At 44.4% G+C, this 27,692-nt stretch overlaps 1 protein-coding gene across 1 annotated transcript; it reads left to right on the forward strand.

Moving 5' to 3' along the window:
- LOC115080258 (extracellular calcium-sensing receptor-like) lies at positions 1–26,770 on the forward strand. The gene is made up of 6 exons (XM_029584413.1): positions 1–144; positions 496–1,335; positions 5,556–5,766; positions 20,490–20,503; positions 23,845–23,968; positions 25,848–26,770. The coding sequence occupies exons 1-6, from the start codon at positions 1–3 to the stop codon at positions 26,768–26,770; spliced, it is 2,256 nt and encodes a 751-aa protein (XP_029440273.1).
- The last annotated feature ends 922 nt before the right edge of the window (positions 26,771–27,692 follow it).

Here is a 27,692-nt window from a genome sequence, read left to right on the forward strand (position 1 = left end):
ATGTGGCAACTCACCGGAAACAAAGACCCCATTCCGAATTATGCCTGCAGGGGGTCATCTCCATTAGCTGCAGTGATTGGAGATAACCAGTCTCAGATGTCCATAATTGTAGCACAGTTATTGGGAGTCTATAAGCAGACACAGGTACAGAAAAGTTATAACAAAATCTCAAAATTTCTGCTGCTCTGGCTAGCTGTAAAGACAATGTCTATGCACTACTTGGTACCCTTCAAAAGCCAGACTGAAGATGTGGTTGTATGGGAAGTCATTATGGTTGCTGTTGCTATTACTTATTGTCAAGAAGGAGAATGGATGGGTGGAGAAAAAGAAGTTGATCATCTTTGATCTAAATGACATGGTAAAGGCAAGAAAAATGTTTAGTGTGTCTTGAGCTACCATGTAAGAAAAAGGAAAAAATAATTAATGTTATCACTTTCATAAATACTGATCAAGGGTAAGAAAAACTAATTAATGCTGTTGGTGAATTTCTCCTAGATCAGCTATGCTTCAACTGTAGCTACTCTTAGTGATAAAAGTCGATTTCCCTCTTTCCTCCGCACTGTTCCAAGTGATGATTTACAGTCTCTGGTCATTGCCAGGTTGATCACTTTCTTCGGTTGGACATGGATTGGAATCCTTGCTGAGAACAATGATTATGGACTGATTGGGAGTCAGATGCTAAAAGAAGAGCTGGTCGAGTCTGGGGTGTGCGTAGCCTTCTACGAAATCATCCCTCTGTTTTACTCTCAAGAGAAGACACGACGCATTGTGGAAGTGGTGAAGAAGATGTCAGCCAAGGTCATTGTGGTCTTTTCCTCTGCCAACAATCTCTATCCGGTGATGCTGGCAATTGCAAAGAGTGACATATCTGGGAAAGTCTGGATTGCTTCCGATGGCTGGGCTGCTTATCCAATATTTAATGAAAAAGATTTCTTAAAAACTCTGAAAGGAACCATTGCAATCTCTGTTCCTACAGGCAACATACCAAGCTTCAAAGAGTACCTGTATGACCTTCATCCTTTCAGAACTACAGAAGACATCTTTGTTGGGCAGTTTTGGGAAGAAGCATTTGGCTGCAGGTGGGCTGACCCCAACATGGACCAGGCCACTCTTCAAGAACTAAGCATAGAAAGGAAACTCTGCACAGGGAAGGAAGACTTGAGGACCCTTAATATCCGTTTCTTTGATACAACAAACTTAAGGTCTGTTTATAACAATTATAATGCTGTGTACATGGTGGCCCATGCCCTGCATGCCATGTATACCTGTGAACCTGGAAAAGGACCTTTCTTCAATGGGACATGTGGGGACATCAAACACATTGAGCCTTGGCAGGTATGGGCCAATTTTTGTTTGAGAAATATATGTATTTATTTATTTAAAAAAAATCATAGACCACTAATCACCATATCTAGGTGGTTTGTAATAAAAAACATTCATGATCATAAACAGGAACATACAGCACATAAATTCAAATACTACATTAGATCCAAATAAAAATAATCAAACATACAATCATCTAACTTCCTGGTACAATACTATCGAACCAAGTACTATTCATTTAAAATATATAAACAGTCACATTCCCTTAGTTCTGCATGGTTGATTTATACAGTTGACTACATTACAATGATACGCAGTTTGAATTAAATTTGTAAAAGAGCTTCTAACTGCAGAAGAATGTGTACTATATACTTTTTAGCCTACAGAAACTTAAATGGTCTTAAAACACTAGCTACTTGCATACATTATGTTTGAATATAGTATGTGGCTAAAAGTTTAAAAAGATACTTAAGTGGTATTCAAAAAATATTATTAATATTTAATGTTTTTATATACTGCCATGTCAAACTGGTGCTCTGTGCAGCTGCTGCAGCCTCTGGAAAAATGCATGGATTTGAGATATGGGGAGTAAGATTACCTACACGGCCCAAGGATTTAAAAAAAATGTAGTATACACAATTTAGCATTCCATAGAATAAATAATTTATTGCAAAACACAAAATATCCAAGATGCAAGCAATGCAGACTCCATAGTTTATCAGATAATACAAAGCGCAAAACAAATTATTCAACTTTCTAACATCACTTGAGTGCAGTCCAAGCCTTTCTCTTTCTTTAGGCCTCACTGAAGAACAGGAAACTTCTCATCTTTTACCACACAACTCACTGAGATGGATGATGAGGGATGATGTATTAGGGGATCCACTGCTTCAGATTGGTCTTTACTCTTTAGCTCATACCAGGGAGAGACACTTGTACTCTGTCCAGAGGATCTAATATCTCCATGCAATATCTCTGATCTCCTCAGAACCAGATTCAGGTTCGAACACTTCAGAAAGCCTCTTAATCTCCCCCCATGACTCAAGGATCCATCTTATATACCACTTCTAAGACCTATCATCTTGGTGGAATGGACCCTCTTTCACTCACTTACTCCTTAACCCCTCCCTTGCTGGAAGGTTACTAAAGATAAAACATAGTTCCATAACTTGTGTTACATAGGCAGCATATATATTTTATAAAATAAACAAATATAGTCAGACATGACCATAGTCACATATAGGTTGAGACAGGGTAGGTACAGTAAATCAAACCAGGTATACAGCAAGGATCAAATAAATTTAGTGCCTCCTTAATTAGGTGGGCAATAAGCAGTAAATGTCAACAGAACAAAAGGTGAAACGTACGTGCATATGGCACGCGTTCTGTCCATTCCTGGGAACTCTCTGGATTCGGACTGGAGACTCCAAAACTGAAAAGAAATTGCCGGGTCCCCAGCCCAGCATCCACAAACGCTGGGTGCTGCATCAAAAAGAAACGCCATGGCATTCTCCCCCTGACCCTTCAACCCTTGTTTCTCTCCCCAGCATTGCAAGAGTTCCTCAGTTAGAGTCATGGGATCCATCTTATAAGCTTCATATAGGCTTAACTTCCAGCCATCCCCTAGCCCCCCAAAGATGAGCCTACTTTGGCTTGCAAACCACACATTTGGCAAGAGGTTAATTCAGAGCTCCCATGGAATAATATCAGCTTCCACTCTTCAAGGAGTGCTTTACCTTGGATGGTTGAAATCATTGTGTCTAAAGGTAGACTTCTCGGTCTGTCTGATATCCATTCCAGGTATTACCTCTGTACATGTGAAGATCTATTCTGATTTCTATTAGAAAAACACAGATAATGTATTTATATTTATTTATTTATTCATTTATTTATTTAGAATCTTTTCTATACCGTCGTTAAGCTAGCTGCCGTCACAATGGTTCACAATAAGGCACATAATTTCATGTTGCTTAAATGTGTTAAATTATATTAACTAAACAGGTGCCATGAAATACTGTAACATAGTTTCATATTAAATATTACTTAGTGGGTGTGATAAGTCATATCTATTTCTATCTATATCAGCTATAAGATAAATTAATACTTAAATCTATTCCTATGTTGTTGAAATATAATAAAAATAAAATACACATAATTCGAGTAAGATGGTGTGTGTGTGTGTGGGAGTTCTGCTGACCGCATTCTACATTTCCCTGGGTTCTCCTATCAGTTCTCTTTGTGGTATGCTTGCTTAAATAGCCATGTTTTTAAACTTTTTCTGAATGTTTTGATGTCTCTTTGCATTCTGATTTCTAAAGGCATGGTGTTCCATATTATAGGTCCTGCTAGGGATAGGGCCTTATCCCTTATTTGAGTTAGTCTAGCTGTTTTTACTGAGGGAATAGTTAGCAGTGCTTTGTTTGCTGATCTCAGGTTTCTATTAGGGACGTGTACGCGAAGAGCTGTGTTCAGCCATTCTGCCTTTTCGTCATGCATTAATTTATGTATGGTGCATAGAGTCTTGTATTGTATTCTTTGTTCAATGGGTAGCCAGTGTAGTTCAATTAGGGTTTCGGTGATATGGTCACTTTTACCAGTTAGAATTCTTGCAGCTGTGTTTTGTAATACCTGTAGTGGTCTTATCGTGGTATAGGGTAATCCCAGTTGAAGGGCATTACAGTAGTCCGTGCTTGAAAAAATTAATGCTTGTAATACTGACCGGAAGTCGTTTGTCATTAGTAGTGGTTTAAGTCTTCTAAGAGTCATAAGTTTGGCTTATCCTTCCCTTACTTTCAGAGATATATGTTGTTTCATACTTAGTTCCGTATCGATTATCACTCCAAGGTTTTGTACTTTCTCAGCTAGTTGTATTTTTTGGTTGTTATTGATTGTGATTGGGTTTTGAATGATTGTGATGTTTTTTTCTTTCTAGATGTAGGAATTCTGTTTTCTCTATATTAATAACTAATTCCATTTGGTTTAGGAGCTGTTTTATTATATCTAGATACATGTTGGCTAAGTTTAATGTTTTCTCAATTGAGTCATTAATTTGAAGTATTAATTGAATATCATCAGCGTATATGTAGTGTGAGATGCCCAAACCAGCTAGCAGGTGGCATAACGGCAGCATGTATGTTGAATAGTGTGGCAGATAGGGCTGATCCCTGTGGAACTCCTGTTTGAAGGTTTATTTTTTCTGACATTACGTCTTTGATTTGCACTTGGAAGTATCTATTATTTAGGTATGATTTGAACCATTTGATTGTTGTGTTGCATAATCCTATTTCTTCTAATCTATTTAATAGGATGTCATGATTTACTGTATCGAATGCCGCTGATAGGTCTAGCATCACTAAAATGTAATGTTTACCGCTGTCGAAACCTCTCATGATGTTGTCTGTTAGCGCAAGTAGTAGTGTTTCAGTGCTATAGTTTTTGCGAAAGCCATGTTGTGATGGGTACAGGATATTATTGCCCTCTAAGTGTTCTGCTAATTGATTTTGTATGTTTTTTTTCTATTAATTTTGCAATTAGAGGTAGATTTGATACTGGTCTATAATTGCTCAGGGTGAGTGGATCGCTGTTCTTTTTCTTTAAAATTGGTTTTACTATTGCTCCTTTTAGTGAATCTGGCATATTTCCTTCATTTAATGACAGATAAATGATTTTTTTTAAGGTCGGAGAGGCTGTGATGGCTAATTTTTTTATGTCTACGGTTGGATAACACGGGCCCATGCATAGAATGAGAGTAATACTAGGACTGGATCATCTTGACAAGTAGTAATTGAAAACCTTATCTGCAGTGTACAGAGTATTATTATGACGGATAAAATCTACATTATATATTAAAATTAAAAATCTTGGGTTATCGTTTCTCTAATATGGGGCTTAACACATATCAGAGAATTTAATTCTCTCCCTAGGCATATTTCAACTGTGCATTTAGCCTGTCAAGGAGCCCAGCAGCCTGCATCAACTCCTGGTTAGCTCAGAATGAAGTGCGATAAATGTAGTCAGTGTTTCTGAAGTGATATTTTAAGCCACTTTCTAGGTGTGTAGACTTCTGTGATTATCAGCATATTTTATACTTGGGAAATAAGTATGTTTCTCAGCTAGAAATGCATTACAAATTCTCTATATGAATGGCAAGGCTGAGGCACAGCTGTACACTCATGAAATCAGGCTGTCACTGTATAAAATCAATGCAAGCATGTCTCCTTTTCTCCGCACAGCTCCTGCATTATGTTTGGAAGGTGCGTTTCCAGAACACCATGGGCCGGGAGATTTTCTTTGACCAAAAGGGAAACCCACCAGCTGCTTATGACATTCTTAACTGGCAACTGCCTTCAAATGGCTCCTTTGCCTATGTAAAGATTGGTCACTATGACTCAGGAGCCGCCCGTGGCCGGGACATCAAAATCAACACCAGTGCCATCACGTGGAGTGAAGACTATACACAGGTTAGATGACCCCCCCTGCCTTCATAGAAAAGTGATTGACAAGGTGCTCAGAAGTAGTGATGGGAGGAACCTTCTTTGGCATGATCAAAGATCAATTTCAGACACATTAATATTTCACTTGGATCTTTTATTTATTTTTATTTATTTATTTTAAGTTTTTCTATACCGGCATTCGCGATGGGTATCGCATCATGTCGGTTTACAATTAACAAGTGAAAAGGTAACAAGAGGTCATAAATAACAATAACATAAATTAAAAAGGTAGTAGTAATAGTAACAATATACAAGTGAAAGTTAAGGGTTGCAGTTACAATAAAACAAGGTAGTAATATAACTTGGAGCAGAGAAAAGAAGCAGGGGTATTTAACTAGATACATATGATACATATATGCCTATCAATGCATTTGAGGTAATAACGAATTGCCCTAATGCTGTGGAGTTAGTGATTAGTCAAAGACTGATTAAGGTTCATTTGCTTTGAATCTGACTGATTTTTCAGTAATTAGAAGCTGTCTGGCACCTTCAGCTCAGTAGTAGAGTCACCACCCCAGAATCCAGGGTTCGGCAGTCTGTACCTTGAGAAGATTTCTTTGGGAAGAAACATTGCAATAGTCAGAAGTCGTTTTTATGTATTTATTTTCCTCCTTGCATTTCACTTCAGAGTGGATTACATTTAGATATTGTAGATATTTCCCTAGCCCCAGAGGGCTTACAATCTAAGGGAATCATTTACTAAGTTGCTTTGTAAATTGCATGGTATTTCCCCCTGTAGTATAATACTGCCAGGAAAAATACTGTGCATATATATAACACTTGCTAGATACAATTTCTCTTTTGGTCTGATAGTCAACCTTCATACAATACCACAAAAATGGTTATTGTGCCGATAAGCTCTTATGATTCTAGAGCTTTGTAAATCATTAGGTGACTATGTATTGTGCTGTTTCAGTCCAGAAATAGTACTCTTGGTACTTATCTTTAAATCCACTTGTACTGATGGTTGTTGCTGTCAGACATCGCGAGATTTCGGGGTGGAAAACCCCTTCTTCAAGGACCCAGCATTTGATGAAATATTCAGTGGAAGTAAAGTATACAAGACGCGATGCAGATTGCTATCGCTGAGATTTCCAAGAACGATTTGAAGTGCTGGCAGCCTGTTTGGTTTTCCACCCCGAAACCTCGCGATGTCGGACAGCATGCACATTTGATTTTTTTCTTGCTATATTTTTGGGTCTTCGTTTTGGGTAAAATACTGTTGCATTACTTGGCTCCCAAATTTCACACAATGGTGGACCCAAGACTGTGGGGGTTGCTATGTCTTAATGGGGCCAATTGGCCCAGACTGTGTAAAAGACTCTGGGGATCACTATACACTCCCTGCTGCCCATGCAGGCAGCCAATAAGTAAGTAAGTATATATTTAAGAGTTTAAACCTCTGGGGTCAGGCACCACCCCAACACTTCCCCTTTGACTTAAAAATCACCTCCCACCACGGGCTAATCCTCCCTCCTAGCCCATCATCCAGATGTCCCCTGCACTTACGATAGATGTCCTGGTGTACTGGGGGTCCAGAGTGCCTCCTAAGCTCTGTGCTCGGTGGTGGACATTTTTCAAAATGGTTCTGCCTACCCCTATCAAGTGTGTATTCCCTACTATCTGCCTGCTGGTTTTTGGACATTTCTCTCTTCTGGGAGATTGATTTCTTTTTTGTGCTCTATCTATATATATATAAATGCCAAAGCCCTCACTGACTCACTCACTCACTCATCACTAATTCTCCCACTTACCGAGTAACTACAAGGCTGAAACTTGGCGCTGGCATTCCCTATCATGTCCTTGGAAAAACTAACCACTTCTCACTGTCCTACATTTGATGGTTCGTTCCATACCACCATCTAATGCAACACCCTGCCAGGGTCACACCGGAATGGGATATCTTCACTAATTCTCCCACTTGCCGAGTACCCACAAGGTTGAAACTTGGCACCAGCATTCCCTATCATGTCCTTGGAAAAACTAACTACTTCTCACTGTCCTACATTCGATAGTTCATTCCATACCACCATCTAATACAACACCCCGCCAGGGTCACGTCAGAATGAGATATGAATAGCAGTCAGTAATGCAGGATATGACGTGCCAATCATGCAATAGTACATTGTACATTACATCTATAGATATAAACTCTAAAGCCCTCACTCACTCAAAACAATTACTTTGCAACTTGCATAAAATAAACTCATATGTTTTTATCAACTACTCCACCGTAGCAAAGCACGGGTATTCTGCTAGTTATTCCATAAATGTATCTAACCCAGGGGAAAGTGGAGATCCGCATCAAGCTGCTTCCTCTGAAATCTTTGCAATAACTGCTGGGGGTCAGGGGTGGGAAAGTGTTCTCTGGTTAAAATCATGGTTTTGTTTAACCAAAGGAAACTCCAAATAAGGTTAATGCATTTCTTTTCTCCGCAAACTCAACTGTTCTGTGCTTTAAAATAAAAAAAAGGACGTATTATTCTAGTAGCAAAGTATTGGGTCTCCTGCTCATTTGTGTTTCTGTGTAGCTCTGAGCCATCATTCTCAGAAGCAGACCACTCTTCTCTATATAGTGATGGGCAACCTCAGAGATAGTTTGGGTATTTCTGGACACCTATCGATGTTGCATAAAGCATCTTGGGCTACAGGGAATAATTTTGATCTCTGACAAGTTTTATTACTTGTTCAAGGAAACTTGCAAAGAGATAAGCAACATGGCAACTAAGTATTATATCATAATGTGAAACAAATATTTGCACAAGGGCAATCACAGAGGGGTAGATTTTTAAAGACACATGCACGCGTCCATGTGCACGCGGGACCCGGCGCATGCACGTGGAGACTTGTATTTTATAACACATGCGCGTGACTGCACACGTGTTATAAAATATGAGCGGCGCGTACACATGCACTGTGGATTTTGTAATCCGCGTGCGCATGTACGTGAGGTGCATGCAAGGGGGATAGATAATTGCAATTTCCGTGCAGTGACGCATCAAGGCCTTTCCCAGTTCCCTCATAGTCCACTGCAATTAAGGAGCAGTCTGGGAGGGAACTTCCCTACCCCCTACCCTAACCTCCCTTCCCCCTCCCCCTCTCCTCTCCTCCCCACCCCCTAAACCCTTTTCTTACCCCTCTTTTTTTTTTTTTTTGCTTACTGCTCCAACAGAGTAGTAGCAACCTGGCGCGCCTGGATGCCCTTCCCCGGTACAGCAGCAAATGGCCACTGTACCGGCTGCCTCCAGCCCCGCGCCTCACCACCCCCTGGACTGCCCCTTTATCTGGGCCCGCACTTCGGCACGTAACAGGGGTTACGCGCATGGCCGGGTTCCTTTGAAGATGTGTGCAGTGCGTGCAAGGCCAAGCCACGGGCACAACCCCCATTTTTTCGCACGGGAGGGGGGATTTAAAATTTGGTCGAGAAGGCGCATGCCCAGTTTGAATGATAGAACGACACATCAGCTGCTTAAAGCAAGTTCATTTCCACATTAACAGTGTATACCCAGTTTGAATTTATTTATTTATTTTATTTAAGGCTTTTATATACCGACTTTCTTGATACAAATCAAATCAACTCGGTTTACGTCGAACAAAGCGGTTAACCATAACCAGATAACAAGAGACACAGATTGAAGAAGCAAAAAGTTACATTGTAACAGGGGCGCAAAAACTGGGGATTGGAAATAAAGAGGGGAGAACAGCGACAATTAACTTTTTACAGGAGATCGTGTGGGAGGGAGGCAAAAGGAGCCCACCACATTATAACACATATGAGTACTTAAGAGTTTGTTTAATCACAGTAGAGTTGAGAATAATTCTAAGTCAAGCTATTGGCTTAGGAACAGGGAATGGCTCGACAGAAATGATTTGAAATGATGCTTTTTTAATCTTTAAGGGGCGGATTTTCAGAGCCCTGCTCGCGTAAATCCGCCCAAAACCGGGCGGATTTACGCGAGCAGGGCCCTGCGCGCCGGGAAGCCTATTTTACATAGGCCTACCGGCGCGCGCAGAGCCCCGGGACTCGCGTAAGTCCCGGGGTTTTCGGAGGGGGCGTGTCGGGGGGCGTGTCGGGGGGCGGGCCCGAACTGCGCGGCGTTTTCGGGGCGTGTCGGGAGCGTTCCGGGGGCGGGCCCGGGGGCGTGGCTATGGCCCGGGGCGGCCCGGGGGCGTGGCCGCGCCCTCCGGACCCGCCCCCAGGTCGCGTCCCGGCGCGCAGGAGGCCCGCTGACGCGCGGGGATTTACACCTCCCTCCGGGAGGCGTAAATCCCCCGACAAAGGTAAGGGGGGGGTTTAGACAGGGCCGGGCGGGTGGGTTAGGTAGGGGAAGGGAGGGGAAGGGAGGGGAAGGTGAGGGGAGGGCAAAGGAAAGTTCCCTCCGAGGCCGCTCCGATTTCGGAGCGGCCTTGGAGGGAATGGGGGTAGGCTGCGCGGCTCGGCGCGCGCCGGCTATACGAAATCGATAGCCTTGCGCGCGCCGATCCAGGATTTTAGCGAATACGCGCGGCTCCGCGCGTATCTACTAAAATCCAGCGTACTTTTGTTTGCGCCTGGAGCGCAAACAAAAGTAGGCTATTCGCGCTCGTTTTAAAATCCGCCCCTAAGTGTCTAGAGCATTTCCTAAGTTTGGGTTCCCTCCTGACACAATTCCTACTAAACATGGCCCATGTCAGGGGACTTTCTACCCTTGTCAAACTTTTGTGCATTATGTTGACACCTTTTCAGTCTTCCTAAATAAAGCGGTTATGAATACTTTATGAATTTTATGGACATTAATGATTTAATCCTTCTACGTGTTCTGTTGCTGAAAAATAAATATCTTCCATCTCCTTCTTATCATAATTCTCCCAATCTCCTTTACATCCATAGTAATAAGCATCAACCTGACCCTCCTTGCATTCCTCATTCCCATTGTTGCGCTTCCCGGCCGCGTAAGCTCCGCGGCCGGGCCTGCTCACCTCTCTCAGCTGTCCATGAGCTCAGGCCTCACTACCGCTGTCGGTCCCGGCCGTTCCCGTCGCCCTCCTCAGCGTGCTTCGGCGTCATCACAGGCCTCACAACGGAGCTCCCACTGGGGCTCTGCGTCCAGCGTCTCCTCAGCTCTGCCCCCCTAGGCGTGAGCGGCCGACCTCCTGCCATTTAAAGGGCCAAGCACGGGAAACCCAGCCGAGTCGCTCCCTGATGACATCACGACTATATAGTATATAAGGCAAGGCCCGTTCCCCAGAATGATGCCTTGGCAAATGGGTCGATCACGTTGTGATAGCAAGTTTGCCTTCCTGTTCCTGTGCTTTGTTCCAGTGTCTTGTTCCAGCATCCTCCTGTTCCTTCGTATTCCCAGGTAGTACCATTCGGACTGTCTTCTCGCTACTGACCTCTGCCTGTTTCTTTGACTACGTTTGACCACCGCCTGGATTTGACCTTTGCCTGTTTCCTCAACCACGTCTGAACGCTGCCTGGAACTGACCTCTGCCTGTCCACTGCCCATGTCTGTACACTGCCTGGAACTGACCTCTGCCTGATTGACTATGCCTGATTGACTATCCACGGACTGACCACTGGTATTGACCCCTGCTTTGGCTGACTACGCTATCCTTGACTCTGGCCTAGATCCTCGCTCTCCATTCAGAAACTCTGTTCTGGCCTTCTCTGGCTTCTGAGCTCCCTGACCTGAACATCAACCACGCACCCTTGTTCATGGTAGGCACACCCCTGAACTTTATCTCTCAGAGATCCTGCGAGGCCCACCTAAGACTAGGCGGCCCAGATAACCAAGGGCTCAACCTGAGGGAACCCCGGGTTGCTATTGGTAAAGCTCCATCTAGCCTCTGTCTCCTCCTGTGCTCCGCCTCCTGGTGGCAGGCACTCTCTGGGTCTGACCAGGGAGCCTACCAATCCTGCAACAGGCAAAGGGTCCACCTCCCGGCGCAACACCCATGACTTCTCAAATCACAGTAATATCATTAAACTGTCCCCCTCCTATCTTTCCACATCCCAATTATTTCTTATCTCATAGTAATAATCAGCCCTTCCCCTCCTATCATTCCTCACCCCTCACTTCTCAACTCATAATAATAACCATCAACCTCCTTCTCCTACAGATCCTCACCCCATGTCCTCACCACTCATTAATAAATATTTATCTATCATTCTTCATCACTAAACACACAGTGAGAACCATAAACCTGCTTCCTATCATTCCTCACCTCATGTCCAGTAGTCCCTTATAAAATAGTGACACAGTAGATGATGGAAGATAAAGACAAATTGGACCATTTAGTCTGCTTGGCTAATCTGGTCAACAGTGTTAATGAGACATCACAGTGCCCACCATATAAATCTGGTCACTTATAGGACACTGTCCCTTATCCAAGTCAGTTTTATTGTCTTCCCTTTGCTTCTCTACTATCCTGGATAAATGAGTATACAAGTTTGCATTCTTAATTTGATACTCATTCCACCAAGACTTACCACCTGGTCTTGCAGGAATCTAAACAGCTACTAAACTAGCAAGATTGTTGCCTGAAAGCTATTGAGTATGCTCCTTAAATATTTGGCTACCTTGGTCATGTGACCTTGCTGGAAGTTACCTGTCCACCACCAACCTGCCGCTTCAACCTGTTTGGTTTATGGAGAGTTCTACACTGCTGGTTGCAAGGATGCTACCCTATGGCCTGTGTGTTATGACCGTTGGTCACAGACGGCTGTGACCGCTCTTACTCACTTCGTGTGCTGCAACTCTCTCTTCCTTGGGGGAACTCGCAGCTGTGGCTAGCTGCTTCTGACGCACATTGCCCTGTTCCAGGAACCCCCACGGCTGCAAGGACGCTGCAGACCATCATGTCTCCTCCGGGCCTTCCTAAGCATGCATGCTACATGGCCCTCATTTAAGGATGCCAGGGCAGGAACCTCAGTGGCGTCTCCTCCTGATGACATCACTAGCCCTGGACTCTTAAGCACCACCGGGGCCTGGCTCTAATCTGCAACGAATTCCTTCCTTGCTGAATCCTGCTGATCTCTCTTCAGACACTGGTTCCTGTATCCTGCAACTTATGGCGTGAGATACTCTCGGGTACCCACTCCTCGAGGGCCTCGTTCCTGTCTCTGGCTATCCGCTCCTCATAGGGGCCTGCACCTCGGACGCTGCCTGCCAGCTCCCCCGCTCCTCGGGGTTGCTTCTGGAACTACTCTACTCGTGGAGACTCAACATAGGTGTACCTCACTCTGCAGGCCATTACCATACTACTCTGCCTCGTGGAGACTCAGTGTTGGTGTACCCCTCTCTGCAGGTCATTGCCTTATGTCTGTGACTGAGCCGCGCCCCCCGCTCCTCAGCGTAGCACCTTGTGTATCTCAGTGACTGTGCTGCGCTTCCCCACTTCTTGGGGTAGCGCCTTGAGTATTTCAGTGACTACACCTCACTCCCCGCTCCTCGTGGTAGCGTCCACGTGCATTATCAGAGACCCCTGGGCTTCTCTGCTCCTCGGGTAAGTCTACATCATTCGTTCTGTGCTGACTCACTCTGTGGCTGCACCCCCTGGGGTCGCTCTATCAGCACTCCTCTATACCCTGCCTTGCATTTCCCACTCAGGGCCTGCTCTGCACATCACCACTAGGAGGACCTATTCTGGCAATCGTATCCACACCCCAGTCTCCTGCTCTCTCCGTACTCCCTGGGCTGTGTCACCTGTTGTTACAGACCTCGCCTCCCAATGGTGAGGCCCAGTGGGGCTCCTTCCCATGGGTGGTACCATCTCTCTCCTTGGGCCAAGGGCCCACTAACTCACGAATCCTAACGCTGTGGAGTCATTAGGCTGTGCTCCCTCTATCCACCCTTTGTTCTTTCATTAGCAACTTTCTCTTTGCCTCTGCTCTCAAGAGAGTGAATGGTGGCTTGTTTGCAACACAGCAAATTCCCAACCCTGTTCTTACCACTACCCTCTGTTTCTATCCCCAGCATGCATGAATTCAGTCACACTACTCTTCCCCTACCTTTGCCAGTGGCTTATTTCAGGCATCTTCCAACCACTCACTAAAAAAAAATAATCTCTCATTTTTCCTCTGAATCTTTCTCCTTTCTAGCTTCCTTTCATGACTCCTTGTCCTAATGTAAGATGATATAGCTAAATAAATAAAATTTAATTTAATTAGAAAAAAATAAATGGTTACCTGTGTCTTGGTTTGCAGAGCCATGACCTATGAGAGAAGAATCAGTGATGGTGGTGGTAGTCCTGGGTTGCCAATCATGGTGGGAGCTCTGGGAAGGAATGCAAGCTGGGGTAGAGCAGTGAGAGGAGGCCTGCAATAGCCCAAGAACCCTGGTGCAGCTTTTGAAAAAATTGTCAGAAGAATAGATTTTAAAAGAAAAATATTAGCACCAATAAGTGACTCAAATAGCCTTTTAAGGCTTTTAGTGGCATAAGGGAAAATAATAGACCAGAGAAATGCTTTTCCTGATAGGAAAAATGTGTTTTGAGTCCACAACAAGGTGAAAACAAACATTTTTCAAGAAGATGGCAGCATCCATCCACCCCTAAAGTCAATGATCCATCCTTAAGCAGATGCTTAGTAAGGGAATGGCATGCAACACAAGGAAAATAATGACCTGTGACATCATCAGAGCATGGATACAGAGAAGCGAGAAAATCTGTAGGAGGTTTAGAATCTGGGAGAGAGCTGAGCTGAAATGAAGTCACATCGAGAGGGATCAATACACTTGTACTCTTCTCTGAAAGCAAAAAAGTGGCTCAAAACACTTTAAAACCCAGTAGGAACAAGAGAACCAACTCTGGAATGAATGGGTGTGTGATTGAAAAGTTATGTTATATAAAAAAACAGAAAAGGTAAGGTTTAGGGTAGTTCACCTTAAGTGTAGTTTTAGGTGACCTGTGATGAAATGATGTCAGCATTTATAGTTAGCTTCAGCGAATGAAAGGGATAATTATTTTAAAAAACTGTTTATGAGAGTGATTGAAAAATCTTAGAAAAGCTCACAAAATTCCTAAAGACTCCCAATTTAAAAGAAGGTTACAAGCAGAAGCATTTACTTTGAGACTAGCGCACTCCAGAGAAAAAGTTTCAACTGGTTTTGGAAAAAACCTGGAAAGAGATGTTCTCTGATAAACGGCTCAGAGAAGAGAGATTTGATGAAAGAGTTTGTACATTCCTTATGCAAGGACTGACTGGAACTTGTGAGTTCTAACTGGGGATTCTAAGAAAAGTAAAGAAAAATTGTCTTGGTCTTGGAGATTAAAACACTCACTGCCTTCAAACAGAAGAAAAAAAATATCCCTTTAGAGATAAAGAGAGAAACTAACTTAAAAAGAAACAGGAGAACTCAAGTAAGAGTATAAGTTCTCTCTGGCAAGAAGTAAACTAGTTACCCTATTGTTCCTGACCAGAATTTAGTTAGGGAAAACATAATTATCCTTTTTTTTTTCTATAGTTAGGGGCGGATTTTCAGAGCCCTGCTCGCGTAAATCCGCCCAAAACCGGGCGGATTTACGCGAGCAGGGCCCTGCGCGCCGGGAAGCCTATTTTACATAGGCCTCCCGGCGCGCGCAGAGCCCCGGGACTCGCGTAAGTCCCGGGGTTCTCGGAGGGGGGCGTGTCGGGGGGCGGGCCCGGTCGTCGCGGCGTTCCGGGGGCGTGTCGGCAGCGTTTTGGGGGCGGGTACGGGGGCGTGGCTACGGCCCGGGGGCGTGGCCGCGCCCTCCGTACCCGCCCCCAGGTCGCGGCCCGGCGCGCAGCAGGCCCGCTGGCGCGCGGGGATTTACGTCTCCCTCCGGGAGGCGTAAATCCCCCGACAAAGGTAAGGGGGGGGGGTGTAGACAGGGCCGGGTGGGTGGGTTAGGTAGGGGAAGGGAGGGTAAGGTGAGGGGAGGGCAAAGGAAAGTTCCCTCCGAGGCCGCTCCGATTTCGGAGCGGCCTTGGAGGGAACGGGGGGAGGCAGCGTGGCTCGGCGCGCGCAGGCTATACAAAATCGATAGCCTTGCGCGCGCCGATCCAGGATTTTAGTGGATATGCGCGGCTCCGCGCGTATCTACTAAAATCCAGCGTACTTTTGCTTGAGTCTGATGCGCAAGCAAAAGTAGGCTGATCGCGCTTCTTTTAAAATCTACCCCTTAGTGTAAAAGTCCAACAAGCCATCGAAAACACAACACCCCTGGGAACATGTTTAGCTTTTGGAAGAACTGTCAGTGCCAGGGAGTCAGTTGTTCTTATTGATTTTGTAAAGAGTGAGATAGTAAGTAAAGAGTTGTGAGAGTCAAGAGAAACAGGCACAAACAATGCACCCCAGCAATGAACTCAAAAAATGCCAGACAATCCAAAATGGAAAAATAAAGCTAAGTGTGTACACACCAGCAAACAAAGACAGGCCATTTTATTAGAGACAAGAGAGAACACATCAGGAAAGAGAGAACAGTGAAAGAAAAAGTATAAAAAGAAAAGATACTTACCCGGGAAGGATTCTGAAGAAGGAGAAGGTACTCACATATGATCAAGGGAAATATAAAAGACAAAAAATGCCACAAAGAATCAATTTATGAAACAGACATAAAAGAAACAAAAGTTACAATTGCATAGACAGACACTTATCTGACTATGGGGGTCATTTATCAAAATGTGCTAAGGCTTTTTTGCATGTGTTAAGGGCTTAGCGCATGCAAAAAGCACTGTTAATGCATGTGATAGCACCATATTGTATGGTGTGATGCAAATAAGGAGGAGCTGGGTCTGCCTGGCTGTGAAGAGCTATTGCACAGACTTAGCAATGCCTTTTTGAATTGTATTAGGCTGTGTTGTAAGGTTTTATTGCCTTGTGTGATGTCTCCTGCAAGGTCTATTTAGATGTATTGAGAGAGAGAGAGAGAGAGTGAGCACCTGGCCATAATGTCATCTCCCTAGAAAGGTATTTGTATTAGGGATGTGAATCGTGTCCTCGATCGTCTTAACGATCGATTTCGGCTGGGAGGGGGAGGGAATCGTATTGTTGCCGTTTGGGGGGGTAAAATATCGTGAAAAATCGTGAAAATCGTTAAAAAATCGAAAAATCGAAAAATCGAAAAACCGGCACATTAAAACCCCCTAAAACCCACCCCCGACCCTTTAAATTAAATCCCCCACCCCCAAATAACTTAAATAACCTGCGGGTCCAGCGGCGGTCCGGGACGGCAGCGGTCCGGAACGGGCTCCTGCTCCTGCATCTTGTCGTCTTCGGCCGGCGCCATTTTCCAAAATGGCGCCGAAAAATGGCGGCGGCCATAGACGAAAAAGATTGGACGGCAGGAGGTCCTTCCGGACCCCCGCTGGACTTTTGGCAAGTCTCGTGGGGGTCAGGAGGCCCCCCACAAGCTGGCCAAAAGTTCCTGGAGGTCCAGCGGGGGTCAGGGAGCGATTTCCCGCCGCGAATCGTTTTCGTACGGAAAATGGCGCCGGCCATACGCGTATGGCCGGCGCCATTTTCCGTACGGAAAATGGCGCCGGCAGGAGATCGACTGCAGGAGGTCGTTCAGTGAGGGTTCCGGCGCCTCGCTGAACGACCTCCTGCAGTCGATCTCCTGCCGGCGCCATTTTCCGTACGAAAACGATTCGCGGCGGGAAATCGCTCCCTGACCCCCGCTGGACCTCCAGGAACTTTTGGCCAGCTTGTGGGGGGCCTCCTGACCCCCACGAGACTTGCCAAAAGTCCAGCGGGGGTCCGGAAGGACCTCCTGCCGTCCAATCTTTTTCGTCTATGGCCGCCGCCATTTTTCGGCGCCATTTTGGAAAATGGCGCCGGCCGAAGACGACAAGATGCAGGAGCAGGAGCCCGTTCCGGACCGCTGCCGTTCCGGACCGCCGCTGGACCCGCAGGTTATTTAAGTTATTTGGGGGGGGTTCGGGAGGGTGGGGGATTTAATTTAAAGGGTCAGGGGTGGGTTTTAGGGGGTTTTAGTGTGCCGGCTCACGATTCTAACGATTTATAACGATAAATCGTTAGAATCTGTATTGTATTGTGTTCCATAACGGTTTAAGACGATATTAAAATTATCGGACGATAATTTTAATCGTCCTAAAACGATTCACATCCCTAATTTGTATCCCTATGGTAGGCCCACCTAGTAACTCGAGGTGAGGGTTAGGTATCAGTGTAGGGGGTTAGGGGCCCCTTTGACATTCAATGTTAGATGTACGAACAGATCAGTGGTCTCTTGTGAACATTTGATGACCCTCGGAGTGAGGAAACTCACTCCAAGATGAGATTTGGGCAATGTTCTCTCAACCTAGCTTGATGGACTCTCTACCTGGGTAACCACCAGGTAATTTAAAAACATATGGGGGGGGGGTCGGGAGGGGGGGGGGAGGCTAAGGGGTCAGTTTTAAAGGGTCGGGGTGGGTTTTTTTTATCGGGCCATTGGCGCCATTTTTATTAGTGGCAGCCGATGGCCCGAGAGCGGGCAATCGGTCCCGGGGCTTCCACTGGACCACCAGGTGATTTTAAAACATTTTGGGGGGGGGGGGGGTTGGGAGGGTGGGGGAAGGTAAGGGATTAGTTTTAAAGGGTCGGGGTGGGTTTAGGGGTTGTTTTGGTGTGCCGGTTTTCCCGCCCTCCCCCCAAATAACTCCCGTTAGTGGACACAAACCCGATTGACGATTTTTCACGATAAATCGGGGAAATTTCTATTGTATCGCACTCTAACGATTTTTGACGATTTAAAAAATATCGGATGATATTTTAAATCATCAAAAAACGATTCACATCCCTACTACTGAAGCTTGAAAATTTTAGATGTTTCTATCATATCCCCTCTTTCCCCTCTTTTCTCCAGCATATTCATTTTGTGTATCTAAGTTTTTGTCGTAGAGTTTCTGTTTCAGGCCTTGTATCCCCTCAGTGTCCTAATGGAAGAATGGTTTCCAGTTATTAGTTCTCAGGATGAGGTCTCACTAGTGAGCGATACATGGGCAATATGACCTCCTTTCCTGCTGATAATACTTTTGTTTATGCAACTGAGCATACAGTTTACTTTTCCTGTCATTTTATTACATTGACTGGTACATTCAAGTCAAGGCAGATGATTACTCATAGATCTCTGTTGTGTCTGTGGACCTTGGACCGAAATGTAATTGACTCTATCTGCAGAGAGGAGCCCTGCAGTTTCCTGCCTTCAGCAGTTGAACCCAGGTGATGCAGAGACCAGTCAGGACCTTAACCTATACCAGCCCTTGTTCCCTTCAGGTTGAGCCTTTGGGTGGGGGGGGGGGGGCCAGCAGGACTTAGTTGGGGTCTCTGCTGATAAAAGAAGAGAATGTCCGTGGTTAGCTAGGTTTGCAGGCAGGCTGCAATCAGGTGTATCTGAGGTCCAGGTGATGGTCAGAGGCAGGCAGCAGTCAAGTGTGTCTAGGGTCCAGGCAATGGTCAAAGGCAGGCAATGGTCAAGTGTATCCAGAATCCAAACCAAGGTCAAACCAAGGATCCATCTGAGGGAAGAGAAGGGGGACGGATAGGCAGGGCAGGCAGGTGAGGACAAGAACAAGTGGACAATGTGGGTGAAGACAAACTGGAGCAAAACTGAAGACAAGCTGGACAAGAATTGAAGACAAACTTTACAAGGCTGGAATTAAGACAAGAAGCTGGGAAGCAAGATGCACTATGAAGCATAGCTGGACCTGTTGCTGAGGCAATGAAGGAGAGACAGCAAGATCCTTTTATGGGCCTGAGCATTTTTTGTCATCATTTGGTGCTGTCAGGACATTCCAGCCATGGGCCTTTTAGATAGGATGAAGTGGACCACTCACGTGTCTGTGAAGGAGCATGGCTAGATGGGGCAGCGGCATTCTCCCACGTAAGGAGATGATGGTGTCCTGCCACATTTGAGTTCAGTGTCTAGCCATGCAGAGAGCCAGAGGCCCCAGGCCATATCAGGAGCTGAGAGGGACAACCTGGGGAGGTGAGTGCGGAGGTTCACGAGGACAGCCCGTGGACTGCCAAAAGTAACAGTACTCCCTCTTAGGCCCCATCCCTGAGGTCCTGGTTTTTATGGGGTACTATTGAAGGAAGTCCTTCAAAAGGTTGGTATCCAGTATGTTGGCTGATTGCTTCCAATAGTTTTCATCTGTCCAATAGTTTTCCACGAGATTAAATACTTGACCTTTTTTCCTCTCCAGTTGGAGTCTAGGATCTCTTGGACTTCGTATATGTCATTTCCATTTGCAGAGACTTCCTGAGGTTCAGACAGGACTCTGGAGGACCATGAAAACACCACTGATTTAAGCAAGGACATGTAAAATACATTATGGACTTTTAGGGTGGGTTGTAACCTTAGCTGGTACATGATAGGACCCACTTGTTGATGAACAGGGAATGATCCAATAAAACATTGGACCATACACAGGGAGAGAAATGATAGATGTAAGTGCCAGGTTCTTAACCACACCCTTTCCACACTTTGAACTGTGGGACTGGTTCTCTTCATGTATCTGCTGTTTTTTTGGCTCAAGCAGTGGCTTTCTCCATCAATTGATTAGTCTTCCCATAGTTCATGCAATTCCTGGGCAGAGAGTTGAGCCACTGGAGAGGGTACCATCTCAGGCTGTGGCAGAGGACATAAAAGTTTGTTTCCCATAGACCAGCTGAAAGGGTGAAGAGCCAGTGATGGCACTGATATAATTATTATGTGAGAATTCAGCCCACGGTAAGAGGGTATTCCAGTTATCCTGGTGCTCTTTGATGTAGGAGCAACATCATTCCCAACATTCTGCAAACAGAATGTTGGGAATTATTAGAAAGGGAATGGTGAATAAAACGGAAAATGTCATAATGCCTCTGTATCACTCCATGGTAAGACCGCACCTTGAATACTGTGTACAATTCTGGTCGCTGTATCTCAAAAAAGATATAGTTGCAATGGAGAAGGTATGGAGAAGGGTGACCAAAATGATAAAGGGGATGGAATAGCTCCCCTATGAGGAAAGACTATAGAGGTTAGGACTGTTCAGCTTGGAGAAGAGACAGCTGAGGGGGGAATATGATAGAGGTGTTTAAAATCATGAGAGGTCTAGAATGGGTAGATGTGAATTGGTTATTTACTCTTTCAAATAATAGAAGGACTAGGGGGCACTCCATGAAGTTAGCATGTGGCACATTTAAAACTAATTGGAGAAAGTTCTTTTTCACTCACCGCACAATTAAGCTCTGGAATTTGTTGCCACGGGATGTGGTTAGTGAAGTTACTGTAGCTGGGTTTAAAAAAAGGATTGGATAAGTTCTTGGAGGAGAAGTCCATTACCTGCTATTAATTAAGTTGACTTAGAAAATAGCCACTGCTATTGCTAGCATCAGTAGCATGGGATAGACTTAGTTTTTGGGTACTTGCCAGGTTCTTGTAGCCTGGATTGGCCACTGTTGGAAACAGGATGCTGGACTTGATGGATCCTTGGTTTGACCCAGTATGGCATGTTCTTAAGGTTGTGAATAGTATGCTACACTTGTCCATTGCCCTGTGGTTGGTAGTCTGTAGTGTAGTCGATCGTTATGCTAAATTTTTTACAAAAGGAAAGCCAGATCCTCATGGTGTATTGGACTACTTTACCTTATAGTATGTGCTTTGGAAGGCCATGTAGGCAAAAGATGTGGAGGGTGAAGAGATATGCTAACTCTGGTATGGAAGAAAGGTCTGGTAATGGAACAAAATATACCATCTTTGAAAATCAATCAATCACCACCTAAATTGTGGTAGCACCTTTTGAAATGGGCAGCTCCATGATAAAATCCATGTACAAGTGGGTCCAGGGTTCAACGGGGGCTGACAATGGCTCTAACAGCCCCCAGGGTTGGCCATGCAGCACGTTTTGCTGTGCACAAGTAGGGCATGAGTCAATGTAAGGCATGACATGAGTCAATGTAGGCCTTGAGGTCTTGCTCCATCTGCAGCTACTAGTAATGTCATTGAAGCAATTCAAGGGTTTGTGCCCACCCCAGGTGACCTGCAACATGGGAGTCATGGGCGCATTTCAATGCTTTCATATGCAATCTGGAAGGAGTGGAGGCGTAGCCGGAGTAGAGGAATAGCCTAGTGGTTAGAGCAGTGGGCTATGAACCAGGAGACCAGGGTTCGAGTTCTGCAGTTGCTTCTTGTAACCTTGGGCAAGTCACTTTACCCTCTATTGCCTCAGGTACAAACTTAGATTGTAAGCCCTCTGGGGATAGGGAAATACCTACAGTACCTGAATGTAATCTACTTTGAAGAGCTGAAAAAAGTGCAAAAAGCAGAATATAAATCTAAATAAATAAAATAAATAAAGTATGACCACCTTCCCTTGAGGCAGGGTACCATAGTAGCCAGGAGTATCTTAGTGGGATTGATGTGCCTGGGTGGTTCTGGGCATCCTCAATCTGGAAAGAGTGAGAGAGGGTGTCTTTCCATTGATTCTTGAGTGGATGATACCATAATTCAAAATTGAATTGGGTGAAGAACAATGACCAACAGGCTTGTCTTGCATTAAGCAGCTGTGCTTGATTTAGATGTTCAAGGTTCTTGTGGTCCATGTATATTGTAACATGATGTTGAGCCCCTTCAAGTAGATGGCACCATTCCTCAAGAGCTAGTTTGTTAGCCAAGAGCTCTCAATCTCAAATGCTGTAGTTGTGTTTAGCTGTGGAGAACTTCTTAGAAAAGAAGAAACATGGATGAAGTACCCCTTTCGGAGTGTGTTGGCTGAGAACAACCCCTACCCCCAGGGGTCACCATAGAATCCATGTGACACAGGCAAGGCCTGTCAGCAAAGGCATCCTTTAACTTCTGAAATGCCTCAATAGCTTTGGGTGTTGGTGACCTTATGGAAAAAAGCAGTAAGGGGGCTGCCATGGAGGAGTAATTTGGGATAAACTGACAGCAAACCTGAAGAATTTTGTAAGGCCCAGAGCTCCATGAGGCAAGGCAAGTCCATACTCCATAATAGCTTTTATCTTGGCAGGATCCATCCAAAATCCATCTTGTGAGACTATGTACCCAAGGAAAGGGAGCTCTTGTTCTCAGTTTGGCATAGAGATTATTCTTTAGCAGATGTTGAAGCACAATACAAACATCTCTTCACTGGGAACTCAGGTTTTGAGAAAAGATCAATATGTCATCTAGACTGCAATCAGGTGTATCTGAGTTCCAGTTAATGGTCAGAGGCAGGCAGTCGTCAAGCATAACCATGGTCTGAGCAATGGTGAGAGGTAGGCAGCAGTCGTGTATCCATTATCCACGAAATGGTCAGATGCAGGCAGTGGTCAAGCATATCTGGAATTCAAGCCGAGATCAAACCAGGTATCTGTCTGAAGGAAGAGAAGGGGAGCGGATTGGCAGGGCAGGCAGGCAAGGAGAAGAACAAGCGGACAACGCGGTTGAAGACAAGCTGGACAAGAATTGAAGACAAGCTGGACAAGGCTGGAATGAACACAAGAAGCTGGGAAGCAACACGCACAACAAAGCTTAGCTGGACCTGTTGCTGAGGCAGTGAAGGAGAGAGCATTTGATGTCCTCATTCGATGCTGTCAGGACATTTCAGCCACTGGCCCTTTAAATAGGGTGAAGCCGAGCACACCAAAGAAGGATCGCAGCTGGATGGGACCAGAGGCGTCCTGCCACATGAGGAGCTGGCAGCATCCTGCCACATGAGAGCATGGTATCCAGCTGTGTGGAGATCTGGAGGCACTAGACCACATCAGGAGCTGAGAAGGATGACCCAGCCGGGGAGGTGAGTGTGGCTGTTCACGAGGAGCGCCTGCGAACTGCCAAATATAACAATTTCTTTTCTGTTTAACATTTTCCAGGTTTTGTCCTACAAATGCTTTTGAGGAGTCTTGTGCCTCAAAAGCATGATATACACTTTTTACTATCCATGTTTATTTTCAGTTCACTTTTCCAGTCTTCAATTTTTTTATCTTTTCCAGTGTCTCTAATCTTATGCACCACTCTTCCCTAAAAGAGAGAGCCTCTTGATTCATTATTAATAGACAAATTTGCTCTGTTCCCCTCCACATTTCTCTCCGTTAAGGCTCCTGTCTCTGTCTGCAGCGAGAGCTGTGGTCCTGGGTTCCGGAAGGCCATTCTGGAAGGGCAACCTGCCTGCTGCTTTGACTGCGTCCCCTGCTCTGAAGAAGAGTTTAGTAACCAAACCGGTGAGTGCTATGAAGGCCACTCAGTAATGAACATATTTTGTAGGATGGAAGGGTTGGTATTAGAGAGTACAATGGTTCTCTCTAGGTCATTCTAAAGGACAACAACAATTCAGGGCAATGCAGTTTCAATTCTGAGCAAATGTTTAGAGACAAACATGTTCCAGCATTTATTTATAGAGTTTTATATACCGTCGTTCGGTATTGCCATCACAACGGTCGGTATTGCCATCACAACGGTCGGTATTGCCATCTAAATCTAAAAAAGTAGATTTCCTTGTGAAGAATTGCCTTGCCTTTTATTTACTTATTTGAAAACATTTTACATGTACAATTCAATATTCTTGGCAAGCATCAACGTAGTAGAAGCACAGACAACATTATCAAAAGAAACCATGTCTACAAACCCTAATGGTAAAAGGAAGACTGCAGGAAGGTGTTATTCATTAGTATCTAACCAGAAATGTAAGCTTCTTCATCATAAGAACATAAGAACATAAGAAAATGCCATACTGGGTCAGACCAAGGGTCCATCAAGCCCAGCATCCTGTTTCCAACAGTGGCCAATCCAGGCCATAAGAACCTGGCAAGTACCCAAAAACTAAGTCTATTCCATGTAACCATTGCTAATGGCAGTGGCTATTCTCTAAGTGAACTTAATAGCAGGTAATGGACTTCTCCTCCAAGAACTTATCCAATCCTTTTTAAACACAGCTATACTAACTGCACGAACCACATTTTCTGGCAACAAATTCCAGAGTTTAATTGTGCGTTGAGTAAAAAAGAACTTTCTCCGATTAGTTTTAAATGTGCCCCATGCTAACTTCATGGAGTGTCCCCTAGTCTTTCTACTATCCGAAAGAGTAAATAACCGATTCACATCTACCCGTTCTAGACCTCTCATGATTTAAACACCTCTATCGCTAAAAGCTTGCCTGAAAAATAAAGTTTACACCATCTTTCTGAATGTTTATTTCCTTATTTAAAATTTTGCAATTAATACAATAAAGTAAAGCAATGATGATCACAACCAAGCATTATTAAATGAGGCAGAGAAAAAAACTAATTTAACTTAACTACAAATCATCACACCTATAATAATGGGGGAGAATTACCAGAAATTACTTCCTGTCAGAAAGTAATAAAAAGAAATGTACCAATTATCTTTTTACCTTGACTTACCCTCCCTGATATACTAAATTTCCAATCCACGCTCGTAATGTCTATTAACAATAAAGGTCTCTAAGTGCAGCGGATCTGTAAATATCAATGTGTTAGATTGGTAAGTAACAAAGCGACTGCAAGGAAACATTAAAAAGAAAGAGGTGACTAAGGTGGTTATTTTACTCTTCAGTGAGAGGAAATGTCTCCGATGAACCTGAATGGGATGGGAGCCATCAGGAAATACAAATATATTTTGCCCACAAAAGAGACAGGGAATGATTCTGAGGGTCAGGCAGTGAGGACTGGGTTCTATTGTAATTAATTGCTGTTTAAGTTTCATTGGGTGCAGTTGCCTACATTAATTAATGGTTGAATAGAAGTGTGACTTGAGGAGCAGTCTCAGTGTGTCTGTTGGGTTAATTGATTTCTAGACATAGAATGGACACGTTCTTGCTGCAAATCTTAGGTTTATAAGGAGGTGCAATATTCTCTATATCTATGGATTTTATATTACATGCTACCCCTACTTACGTGTCTTGTCCTCCCCACTAACACAGCTAAGGGAGGTTGATAATGGGGGTAACCAATTTACGGATACCATTAATGTCATGATAGATACAAAGAAGATGGGAAAAGATAAAGAATCTCTAAAGGTGAATGATACTCCCATTTTGATTTTCCTCATCAAAGCCACATCTGGAATTTCTTCTTTCTACAGATGCCACAGAGTGCATGAAGTGCCCCGATGACCAATGGCCCACCAAGAGGAAAGATAAATGCCAGAAGAAGACCATTGAATTTCTGTCCTATCAAGAACCCTTGGGTATGATTCTGGCTGTTATCTCTGTGCTTGGTGCTCTGATGCCATCTGCTATCCTTGTTGTTTTCATTCAGAACCGCCACACCCCAGTTGTAAAAGCAAACAACCGTGAACTCAGCTACTTCCTGTTATTAGCCCTCATCCTGTGCTTCGGGTGCTCATTAGTGTTCATAGGCCACCCCACAACACTGACTTGCTTAGTGCGTCAGATTACATTTGGCATTGTATTTGCCATCTGCATCTCTTGCCTACTGGCCAAGACCATCATGGTGGTCATAGCCTTCAAGGCCACCAAGCCAACCAGCAACCTAAAGTTATGGGTGGGACAGCGACTGCCCAACACCCTGGTCTTGGCCTGCAGCCTGGTCCAGGTCCTCATCTGTGTCACCTGGCTGATCGTGGCTCCCCCATTTTCCCAAATAAACATGAAATCCCAGATGGGTAAGATAGTCCTTGAATGCAATGAAGGGTCATTGGTTGCATTCTGCTGCATGCTGGGTTACATGGGCTTGTTGTCTACTATCAGCTTCATTGTAGCGTTTTTAGCTAGAAATTTGCCAGACAGCTTTAATGAGGCTAAGTTCATCACCTTTAGCATGCTTATATTCATTGCTGTCTGGATCTCTTTCATTCCTGCGTATCTAAGCACAACAGGAAAATACACAGTGGCTGTGGAAATATTTGCAATTTTGTCCTCCAGTGCTGGGTTGTTGGGTTGTATATTCTTCCCCAAATGTTATATCATCCTAATCAGACCAGACATGAACACCAAGGAATTCCTAATGGGGAAAGCCACAGGGAGCCTCAAGAAAACAAAGTAATTGTCTTGTAACATATTGGTTAATAAATATCAGAGTTTACGTGACGTAATCCTGCTTTCTGAAAATATTTTTGCTTGAAGCAGCAGCCGTCGTAAATAAGAAAAGGACTTGGTTAGAAACTGATTTAAAAAATTCTCCCCCCTGTGACGTTGAAATTAGAATTTAGAAGTAACATGGCTGAGTCATCACATAGAAGTAACATGGCTGAGTCCCCACATATCGCGGAAAAATTTTTGGAGACGTTCGCGTCCGGGAAGAAGCATCTGTCCTGATATTTATGCTTAAAACTACTGAAGAAGCGATTCAGCCATCGCGAAACACCGGCCGTTGTCGGGGCTGGGGCTTCTCAACTATGGTTAAAGGCACAGATGTGTGTTCCTAAGGTTATGGGACTTTTATAATTGGGACTTTTACAATTGGGACTTAAAACAACACTTTAGAAATACCATATACAAAATTGATATAATACGCTGCAAGTGACGAGTAGTCCGGACAGCAAGTTGTATTACTGCCGTTGTCTGGCTTGCTGATGCAGCATCCTTCAATTTAAAGAGATTGTATAGTTGACACAGCATTGAAAAACAACGATACAGTTTGGGTCTTTTTGTTATGTTTGGTTTTGACGGATAAGACTTTTTTCGTTCTTTTTTGGTTTGGATGAGTCATCACATGACCATCTCAGCCAATCTGGTGTTACCAGAGATTACAAACACTTCACTTAAAATGTATAAAGCATGGTGGAATCTCTGAAATGAGAGATCAATTAATGACCCAAGTGTGTTTGAGCCGGATTATATCCTGATGTTCACTTCATCCATCTTCACAGTCAGTTTTCTCTCTCATCCTGTAAGCCAGGATTTCCCCAACCTGTCATAATGACCCTACAGCCCATTGGGACTGCAACGTATGTAAATTTATCTCA

This window comes from Rhinatrema bivittatum, chromosome 19, assembly GCF_901001135.1.
Source record: "Rhinatrema bivittatum chromosome 19, aRhiBiv1.1, whole genome shotgun sequence".
Classification (NCBI taxonomy): domain Eukaryota; kingdom Metazoa; phylum Chordata; class Amphibia; order Gymnophiona; family Rhinatrematidae; genus Rhinatrema; species Rhinatrema bivittatum.

What these genes read in the sequence shown, in the direction of transcription:
- LOC115080258 (XM_029584413.1), top strand. Translation starts at nt 1, where the DNA reads ATGTGGCAACTCACCGGAAACAAAGACCCCATTCCGAATTATGCCTGC. An exon ending in GAGTCTATAAGCAGACACAG is followed by an intron (nt 145 to 495) that starts GTACAGAAAAGT and finishes AATTTCTCCTAG; the next exon opens with ATCAGCTATGCTTCAACTGT. An exon ending in AGAGTTTAGTAACCAAACCG is followed by an intron (nt 23,969 to 25,847) that starts GTGAGTGCTATG and finishes TTCTTTCTACAG; the next exon opens with ATGCCACAGAGTGCATGAAG.